The sequence below is a fragment of the Lolium perenne genome, chromosome 6 (genome assembly GCF_019359855.2).
Source record: "Lolium perenne isolate Kyuss_39 chromosome 6, Kyuss_2.0, whole genome shotgun sequence".
Taxonomy (NCBI): Eukaryota; Viridiplantae; Streptophyta; class Magnoliopsida; order Poales; family Poaceae; genus Lolium; species Lolium perenne.
The window spans coordinates 141,398,343-141,408,343 of NC_067249.2; the positions used below are offsets into that span (position 1 = coordinate 141,398,343).

Genomic DNA, 10,001 nt, shown 5'->3' on the forward strand with positions numbered 1-10,001 from the left:
CATGTTTCCTGGCAGTAGAAACATGTCGAATGACTTACCCGTACGCTGACGATTTTCCATATAGCAGCCACGCACGCTTTCATCCGTGTGCGATTTTATTTTGACGGTTCCAAATCTCTTTCCGTGTGCGATGTTTCCGTGAATGAGCCTGAGCCGTGGGCAGCCGGAGGTATTTCTGGCCATCCATGTACGGCGGAGGGCCTTAAAAGCCAATTATGTACTAGTGCTCGGAAAAGAAATTAGACGGAGGGAGTATAAAATTCTGACAACAATCAAGTATAAATATTAGTACATAATTCATGTGAACTATAAATTGTGGACTAGAGCTTGCAAATCCTCTTGGCAGGACGACTTGGATGGTTTGTGCAATCAGATGTGTTCGTAGAGCGTCTTTTCTTCGATGATTGATGGTAACCCAGAGCATGTAGTAATCCTGCTTGCTCGCAATCCTCTTCTTGGTAGTGTTGCTTTTTCGGTAACAACGTGGTGCCTAGCGTGAGATGAGGCGATAGAAAGCTAGGGCGATAACCCTCGTAGACGTTCCATTGTTGATCGTCTGGCCGTGCAAAAGGCATCACCGCCAATGGCAGCTGGATCTGTGGCTTTTTCCTCTTCCTTGTGATGTCGTACCTATAGAGATGATCACCAAACCTATAGCACAACAGCCCGTTTTTGCTGTCGAGCCATGCACAATACGGCTTGTCCCCGTCTTTACCATCGTCGGCATTCAAGTAGAAGCTGTAGCGGCGTTCCCAGTCAGGCGTACGCCACTTGTTGACGTGTGGTTTTCCCTGCAACGACAACATGACCCAGAAATTGACCCGCCGCTGGCCGCTGATGCGTATAGCGAGGCATAGTTGCCCGCACAGGTTGAAGGTGTGCACCCTGGCTTTGTGAAAACACGTGGACTTCTCCGGGAGGTAGTACCTTCCGTGCTCTTCGCTTGCCACGTCGATCACAAGCATCATAGTATCAGGTGCCCAGTAAATCCCTAGTTGTTTTACAACCACATACAACTTTCCGTCCATGAGCACCGGCGGCGGGTGGTGGAGGCTATATAATGCACGGAACAAGTCTTGGTGCCGGCGCCACATGCCATCATCGGCGCCCAATGTGCACACATCCACGCAAGTTTCATGTGTATCTTCCAAACTTGTGTTTGTGAAGGAGAGGCTGAAAATCTTGTACTGACGCGTGGACGGGCTGAACCCTAGGGCGTACGTGCGTCCTTCGAGGTGGTCCATCAGTGGTGGCGCCAGGATCTTCAGCTTCTCGCCCGTGGCGGGGTTACACACGTACACTGGCCAGTCAGGGACGCTGGACGCGAGGAGAAGGAAGCCGTTGCATGCGTTGATGGGCCTATAGCCGCCGGGCATCTCGGTGAATCGGGACATGGGCTTCCCCGAGGTGACCGTGAGGACGGTCATCTTGAGGCCGACGCCGCGCCCACGGAACTCCTGCACGAGCAAGGTCTCCGTCTCGGCGGCGCTGGCATTACTGTGGAGGGTACGGAAGGAGGGGTCGTGGACGATTCCACGCCAAAGCTTGCAGACGCAGCTGCAGCGGAGGAGGTCCGTCGTCGGCAGCTTGAGCAGGATATCTCGTGCGATATCCTCTCCCAAGGATGCCATCGTCAGGCGTGAACCTACAAAACCACTCACCGCGTAGGAGTATAGATATAGCAGTATGGCCCCGTTGGATCGGGTCCGAATTGATTTGTGATTCCGGAACTGAACCGGAATCTGAATTCAGTATTTTCGTTCACACCTTCCGGCGCTTCGCGCGCGGTTAGAATTCTGCAAGTGGCCCTGTTTAGAAACGATTTGATTCCAAATGTTTCTCGTAGCGCAGCCGCTCCCGTCCCACAGACGATAACCCCGCACGACTCTATCATTTGGTAGCGACAAGTATACATGCGTGTTTTTTTTTTTAAATAAAAGACACTAAAGTGCCTAACTTTGAATTAACAAAGCCTCCAACAACAACAAGATACAGAGTGTTGAACCACACCCACCCGAATTACCAACAAAGCTACAACCAGAAACGCGGACAACAGGGTCGGTCATTACTAAGACTACGAAGAACCGGAGCAGAGCTGGACAACAACAGTGTCGGGTCGGAGCTCAGCTCACTCGAGAGCGAGCCATCGAACACACACGCCGTCGACAGAACTCCTCCGTCGTAGAAACGCCACCGAAAGCCGACCACCACCGGGAACCGATCCACGCTGCCCACACACCACAGAGCAGCACCAAGGGAACTCAACAAGAGAAGTGTCCGAAGCAAGCCTTGCCGAAGATCGTCAAACAAAGTCACCTTCGCCACATAACCTTCGAAGAGCTGCTTGTTGTGGGCTCCAAGACAATGTCTTCAAGAAGATCGCGACACCGGAGTGCCGCCACCGCCCGATCCGAGGATCTTGGGTTTTCACCCTGAGACAGTAGAAAGACGGAGAGAAGACCCATGACGCCTTCAAGAAGGGGACGGTGTCCGCGGACGTCACCATCATGGCCCAAACGGGCAAGGGTTTCCCCTCGGCGTGCCTCTCCTCCTTCTAAACAAGGTTAGGCCGTCGAACGACGACCGAACCGCCACCACAACACGCTGCTCACCGCGACCACGTCGCCCGCACGACCATGGCCACCGACCAGCACCAGAACCTCTGGCATGCCCGTCAACCAGCAAGGTTCCCACCGACCAAGGCCGCCGCCTTGAAACCAAACTCCTCGCGCCGCCAGACCGCAACAGAGCACCGAGAACCACCACCGACGCAGAACACCCGCTCTTGAACAGGCGACGACCGACCTCACCTGCATCTTCCCCACGCAGATCACCAGGTGAGTGAGCAGCTCCAAAGATCTAGGCAGCCCACAGCCACCACGACGCGTGCTGCCGCCAGATCTGAGGAATGGACGGAGAGGGGCTTCCGCTGCGCGATCCGCGGCCAGCAACCACCCCGGCTGTCGGCGGTGCGAGATCCAGCGGAGGAGACGCGAGGGAAGGGGGCTCGAAACGGGGCGGGGCCCCTGTCTGGCCGGCCGAACCACCTAGCGCCCCGCGCCCTCCTAGAAGCCGCCCCAGGCGGAGCGGACACCCGACGCGCCGCCGCCCACCGTTCCCATCGCCGCTCGCGCCGCCCGCAGATGCTGGCCAGGCGGCGCCACCCGCAGTCGTCGACCGGACGCCGCCGCCAAGACCTCGAGGGGAGCCTGCACGCGCGGCGTGCTGAGCCTCCGCCAGCCGATCATGAAGAGGGGGGCCTTGCCGCCGCCGTCAACCGCGCGGGCTAGGCCCGGCGGCGACCATCAGCGGCAGGGCAAGGGGAGTGGGGGGGAGGTGTTAAGGTTAGGTGGGGAGCGGGGAGCGGTCTCTTCTGCTTTGTCGATTTGACCTGACCTCCCATACATGCGTGTTTTAGGAAAGGAAAGTAAAAAATCCCTAAATATGAAGCAATAATGTTCACATGACAGTAAGAAAAACATTACATAATCGAATATAATCACTCGTTGTGGATTGGAACTGAAACTTCAATTAAACTTACATAATTGAATATAATCAGTCTTTCTAGGTTGGAACTAACACTTCAATTGCTGGTACACTTTCCTTTCTGGTACATAAATGACTATATAGTCTTTCTACAGAGTGAGCAGCCAAAAAATATTGCCTGCTTTTCCCAAAAAATGACTGTAATTTAACAGCTATGGGGTGAACTGCATGATGTCGTGTATACATGATCCTACAGCAATCTCCACATAGTCTTATATTCCCACAATGCAGGAAAAGAATACATAATTAAGCTGTAACATATGTGTTGATGTTCCTTTATATCATCACAACAGCAGTCAATCTTCATGCTCGTCTTCCTCTTCAGAGTCTGCATGTAGAGCAGAGTGTCAAATAGCAAATTCAGAGATTTCTTTTATCCCCCCGTCAGCCATTGGATGATTGGAACAAGCAAGTAGTACAACTTTATCCCCAACATGGAAAAATGGAACTAAAATTAAGGCAAGGACCCTTCGATATTTGAATGCTCATGTGTTCATGATTAATAGAGTGCATATGGTTGCAAGGGACAGAGCTTACCAGATCGAACATCATCTCCAACATTTCTTGTCTTAAGTTGTCTCACAAGCATCCGATATATTAGAACCCACCAATATATGTGAAGAACAAGTAGTGAAAACAAAAGGGAATTGAACACATAGTAATATATTGGCCCGTCAAAATTGTGCTTCTTCTTATCCAGAGTCAACAGAACTTCATAGCTGAAACAAATTTATCTTAGTAAGGAACTTCATAGCTGAAACAAATTTATCTTAGTAAGGTCATGTAACTTGAATACTCTGAAAGCAAAAACACGGGTCGTTCCCCTCGCGTCGCCCCCTCCAGGCGACCGAGGGGGCGAAACCCTACAGCCTCGCCACCCGACCTCCCCTCCTCGTCGCCCCCAGAGGTGACGCCGGCCGAAGGCCGCGTCGCCGGTGAAGGGGCGGCGGGGATCTGAGCCCTCGCTCCTCCCGCGGCTGCTCGATGGAGGAAATCCGCACGGGGCTTGCCTAGATCAGGGTGGCGGCTCGACGAACTTCCCCTTCACGGGTGGTATCTCCGGCGGCTCCCCCGGTGGGGGCTCGGGATCTGAGGTGGCGGCCTCTGAAGGTGTGGCCATGGGGCCCTGCGGCGGGCGTCATGGCGGGTGGCTCTGGTGGTGGTCCTCGACCTCGCGGGAGGTGAGGCGGCGGCGGGCGTCGACGATGGCGCGGTCCTCTGCGTCAAGATCTGTGGTATGTGCTCCCGCCCCTCTCCCCCGCCCGCTCCGGCTGTTGGTGGCGTCGCCGCCGACTCTGGGCTTGGGGTGCTGGTGGTTTGTTTAGGATCAAGGGAAACCCTAGGCTGGCTGGTTCGGCCCGGCGTTGTCGACGCCCTCGGGTGCGGGGTTCCTCCTTGGAGGCGACACTGCGACCCCTCTTTCCACCCCCGACCCATCTCGCGGACGAAAGTCCAAAATCCCTCGATTGGGCGACGTCGACGTGCTGCGCCGTGACCTCCTTGGAGGCGTTGCCTAGGGAGATGTGTGGTTCGGGTGGGGAGTCGAAGGTGGATGCTTTGGGCCTTGATGTCCACTGCATGTGATCTACTATTGTGTCCGGTGGCTTTCCTGCTGCTCTAGGTTGTTCAAGGGCAGCGGTAGTGTGGCCGGTGAGGTGTGCTCTTCTTGTCATGGCGGTCGTGCTCCAGGAGGTCCTTGGCTCTCGAGCCCAACTCTTCTCCAGCTCTCGGGTGAGCGTCTCTCATGTCCGATGGTTCGACGCCTCCGAGCCATGGCGAGAGGGTAGGGGTCCTCTTCGGCATGAGAACAGGAAGGTTTGGTGCTCTTTGTCCCGGGTTCTTCTCCTCGCTCAAGGCTTCCTCTCTACCCCTGGCAGTGACTCGTCGTGCCCCGCTAGTTTGGCGTCCTTGGTGCCGTGGAGCGGTGGTCTTCCTGTCCTTGTGTTGTAGCGTAGTGTTGTAAGCTTCTCAGAGTGCTCCCTTGTATCTTTCGGCCGTAGTGTGTGGTGTGGTGTGGTGTGATGCTGTGTGGTATGGAGGGCCTTGTGTTACGGCGTCCCGTTGTAATCCCTGGCCGGTTGATGGCTTTGTTAATTCAAAGCTGGGCTTTCGAGCCTTCTGTTTAAAAGGTCATGTAACTTCTGATAAAAAAAATTAAAGCATGCCAACACCTCATGTCAGCTTGCACCAATTGTAAAATATCAACTTTATCTATTAATTTATCAGAATTCAACATATTTGATGGGACTAATTTAGTAGATTCATTGTGCTATAATAAGTAAGGCGTTAGACATGAATGGTATGATTAGCATGGAAACAAGTATGAAAACAAAATTCCAAATTACAATAGCACACAAACTATGTCAAATGTTTTAGCTTGTGATGCCGTGACCCAAGATAAGTAAAGTTTTTTCGAGGTATAATATCTTTAGATGAACTTACTTGCAGAGTTCACAACAACCTTTTGGTGTAAGCCAAGTATGTTTGCTTCACAAAAAATTGGCAAGCAATGATCTGAGAGATTTAATAAGTCGGAGAGAAACTTTTACCTTGTACTTCTGAGAATCCAGAACGGAAAATATGTGAGGCGGAGAAGAACCCATGAAACAACAAAAAGAAGAAATGCAACATTTGCAAGCCAATCACAATTGCTATACTTGGACATCTTCCCAATTTCTAAAAACACATCGCTTGCATCATGAATTGCCAGTACAATTGCACCAACTCTAGCAAACCTGTTTAATTGATAAACAAGTTAGAAACTGAACGGAGTGAGCAGAAAAAACTAAGAAGATAGTGGTGATACATTTCAAGTTCATGAAACAACGGCGCTTACAGAAAGCATACCTGAATACATAGGATAAAATTATCAGCACAACAGTTGTAACATGATGCGACATTGAGACACCAAAATCTGCACGCCTTGTTTCCCAGAACATAAGTGCGAATATTGAGTATGTGTAGAATCCAGCAGCATACATATAGACAGCCTTAAGTTTCAATCTGTGGATGATATGAGCACATTGACTAATTAGATTTGGATCAGCATGAGAACTGTCAGTAATTTGTGCAAGTAGTGTGAAAAGATCCAGATTACTTTGTCTTTTGATCCGGCCAAACCTGTTCGCCAGGTCCCACCCAAAAATACTTGGTGTTTGTGAACCAAGGCTCATTATACGTGACCAACAAAGACAACACCTCTCCAGATAGGAAATAAATGCACTTCCAAGCCGATTCCTTGAATTTTCTTATCCTCTTTTTCGTTTGCTCTGCTTTATGATCAGCCTTGTCATGTGCATTTCCGAACATAAGTTTCCTAGCAACTCTCTGGAACGGGTATATAAGAAAAGGAATAAAACAGCAAGTGCATCGTCAGTGGATTTTTTTTATTGGTTAAAACATAAAATAAATGTTTAACAACCTGTCTATGCAGACATGTATGAAAACCATCCTTATCGAAAAAATGTATGAAAAGCATAATAAGTAACTGCTAAAAATTTCTGAGTAATGAAGAGACCTGAACAGGCAAATAAGGGTGTGTTCGGTTCCAGAACCAAGTGGAATGGAACGTCACCTAGAGCCAATTCTTGTGTTTGGTTGTGAAATGGAACGGAACCAAGTGGTTCCTCGAAAGAAAATATTCTCTCCATATGCGGAATTTACCCATTCTACCGAATCGGGGAAATGTGGTGGAATGGTTGTTAACTAGCCTTTGTTAATTACGAAGCACTCCACTAATTCAGCTGAAAAATAATTAGTTGTTATTAATTACGATTTTGAGATTAAAAAATTATTTGCCACTGTTAATTACGATTTTGAGAAAAATTAAAGTTTAACCCCATTCGGTTCTGCTCTCAAATTCCCCCCAACTGAAGAAAAATGTTGTTAATTACGATTTTGAGATTTAAAAGGCCATTAGACATTGTTAATTACGATTTTGAGATTTAAAAAAAGCCATTTGCCATTGTTAATTACGACTTTGAGACAAATGTTTAGTTTAACGTCATTCCGTTCCACTCTCCAATTCCTCTAACCGGACAAAAAAAGTACCATTCCGTTCCTCCTTTTTTCTCCGAACCGAACGCGGGGATGGAGCCATTTCATTCTTCTGGATCGAACGGAACCATTCCATTCCATTTCACGTCGTTCCAGAATCGAACACACACTAAGTGTCAAGTTTCAGTATACGTTAAAAGTGGTAACCTGAGAGCAGAAGTGCCGAACTCAACTATCCCAAAAGATTCTACATGATCATGCATTTATGTCCACAATAGATTTTGCTCGTGCTTGTGAACAGACCACTTCAATACTTTGAGTGGCCACTCTGGAGAAGATTACTCTTCCGCACATGCCAGTTGGTAGTACACACAAGAGGACTCCAGGACAACAGCTTTATGATTAAGACTTTTGCAGAGAATTGAAGACTCGAGGAAAACAAGACCTTGCCCCCGGCCACAGTCATTCCAGGGAACAGCTAAAACGAAGGCCAGGTTAACCCAGCAAGCAAATGATTAGGTCGCCTACAGAATACTAATGCCTTTGTCAGGTTATCGGATTAGTTGGATTGTGACGCAAATCGAGCTGGGGCAGACCGGCAAACATGTGAGCTTCTGGAGCTCAGTGCTTCCCCTCTGGCCAAGAAAGCCATGAACGAAGCTTTCGATTGAATAACGGAGGCCTGGGTCAGGGCGTGACGCACCTCGAAGACGAAGCGATCGAGGAGGAAGCGGGCGGTCGGGAAGAAGAGGGCGAAGAGGGGGAGCGCGAGGAAGTCATCGTACGCCGGGTAGGCCTCGCGCTCCCAGTCCAGCGCCGACAGGAGGCGCTCCGCCGCCGCCGCGAGCCACGCCATCGTCGTGCCCAACTCCGGTTGCCAGATAGAGGAGAATCCGGTCAAGCTAACGCCGCCGATGGGACTGGACTCCCCCCGCCGCACTCAACAACTCGGTGGCTCTGGACTTGGGAGTTTGGACTGCTCCCGCGACCCGGCTGGCGCGGTCTCGGGGTTGGTCGCAAACTTGGAAGAAACTTTTCTCCACCACTACTTTATCGATTTCACTTTTTTGATTGTACTCGCATCACTTGCACACAGGAAGTACGGTACGGCCTCGAAGTGCCAAAATGTCTTGGGAGTTGTAGCCAAGTGGCCGACATGCGTAAGTTTTCTCTTTTTTAAAAAAAATAGGGCACTTTATTCAATCACCATGATATTTTTCTTTTGAAATAGAGAGGGTAACCTCATACTCTGCATCAATAGATTCGCACGACCATTTCATTTATTTAAGGTAAGAGTTATTTAAAGAGGTATATGCACTATTAGTCCTACAACTTGTCCTTGACGTGCAGTTTAGTCCGCTAACTTGAAAGAGGAGCACCGGCCATCCATCAACTTGCTAATCTGTGCAGATTAGGTCCTTGGCCAATCTAATGCCGACACGTGTACTGCCACGGTGGCTAATGATCTCTCATCAGTAATTTTGCACTAGGGTCCCCGAAATCCTGAAATATGCATCGCCGGGTCCTTAATCTTGGCAATGAAGAGAGGCAGCATTTAAAGAACAAGTTCAAACCTTTCGATCTAGAGATAGACATGGCTAATCCAACCTTCAAAGTAGGAATGACTTTCAGTGGTGTGGAGGAGCTTAGGAAAGCATTGGCTGCATATAGCATAAGAAATAGAGTCTGTCGTTGCCTAATCGACGGTACCTCGGAGGAGGGATCTTCACGAGGGGAAAAGAAGTAGGGGCCATAGGGCGGAGTGCACACGGGACGGTGGTACGCGATTTACCCAGCTTCGGAACACCTGCGCGATGACAGGGCCTACTGCTGCTTGTCTGGAATTATCTGGGCGCTTTCGCGATGTTACAATGAGTTGTGGTTGTGCTTCTAGGGCTCCCGGGATCCGGCTTATAAAGGCGCACGGATCTAGGGTTTACATGGAGAGTCCTAGCCGGATACAGGTCGCCTAACTACGGTACAATATCTTGCCGTGCACGTTAAGGATCCGCCTTCATATCTATGTCGTACCGGATCCGGGTTCCTTAATGGGCCTTCATGGATCCGGGTTCCTCCTCAAGGTCGGTCGGATCCGGCTCCCTCTGCCTGGGCCGGACTTCATCCGTCAGGATCAACAGCAACTGGGCCGCCCGATGGGCCACATGCCACATCACCATCTGTGGGCCACCCGGGCTTGCCGGATCTAGGCACTGTCGATGGTACACCCATGAAGTATACCCACAACAGTAGCCCCCAGAGTTCTCCGAGTTTCGCCTGCTGTTTCTGCCTTGCTAGCCCATCATGGTCTCCGGCAATGTTGGTAACGCGGAGAAATTTGAAGAACTCCAACTTCACATTTTCTTCTTTCCCAACCTTCAGTCGGAAAATGTTCCCATCCTGCGGGACTTCATCCATCGACGGTTCAAAACACGTTTCCGGGTTACTTCCCTGCTTGCGAA

The 10,001-nt window shown here is 50.2% G+C and overlaps 2 protein-coding genes across 2 annotated transcripts; both read right to left on the reverse strand.

Annotated features, from left to right (window-relative positions):
• Positions 1–320: 320 nt before the first annotated feature.
• Positions 321–1,631, reverse strand: LOC139832511 (F-box protein At3g07870-like). Its single transcript, XM_071822285.1, has one exon. It carries the CDS (start codon positions 1,629–1,631, stop codon positions 321–323), a length of 1,311 nt encoding a protein of 436 aa, XP_071678386.1.
• A 1,839-nt stretch (positions 1,632–3,470) lies between these two features.
• Positions 3,471–8,583, reverse strand: LOC127326432 (ASC1-like protein 1). Its single transcript, XM_051353289.2, has 6 exons — positions 8,246–8,583; positions 6,644–6,873; positions 6,394–6,549; positions 6,096–6,281; positions 4,084–4,265; positions 3,471–3,874 (listed from the first exon to the last, which is right to left on the reverse strand). Exons 1-6 carry the CDS (start codon positions 8,396–8,398, stop codon positions 3,843–3,845), a joined length of 939 nt encoding a protein of 312 aa, XP_051209249.1. The 5' UTR covers positions 8,399–8,583; the 3' UTR covers positions 3,471–3,842.
• Between the last annotated feature and the right edge of the window lie 1,418 nt (positions 8,584–10,001).

What these genes read in the sequence shown, in the direction of transcription:
- LOC139832511 (XM_071822285.1), bottom strand. Translation starts at nt 1,631, where the DNA reads ATGGCATCCTTGGGAGAGGATATCGCACGAGATATCCTGCTCAAGCTG.
- LOC127326432 (XM_051353289.2), bottom strand. Translation starts at nt 8,398, where the DNA reads ATGGCGTGGCTCGCGGCGGCGGCGGAGCGCCTCCTGTCGGCGCTGGAC. An exon ending in TCGATCGCTTCGTCTTCGAG is followed by an intron (nt 6,874 to 8,245) that starts GTGCGTCACGCC and finishes TACCCGTTCCAG; the next exon opens with AGAGTTGCTAGGAAACTTAT. An exon ending in ATTTTATCCTATGTATTCAG is followed by an intron (nt 6,282 to 6,393) that starts GTATGCTTTCTG and finishes TCAATTAAACAG; the next exon opens with GTTTGCTAGAGTTGGTGCAA.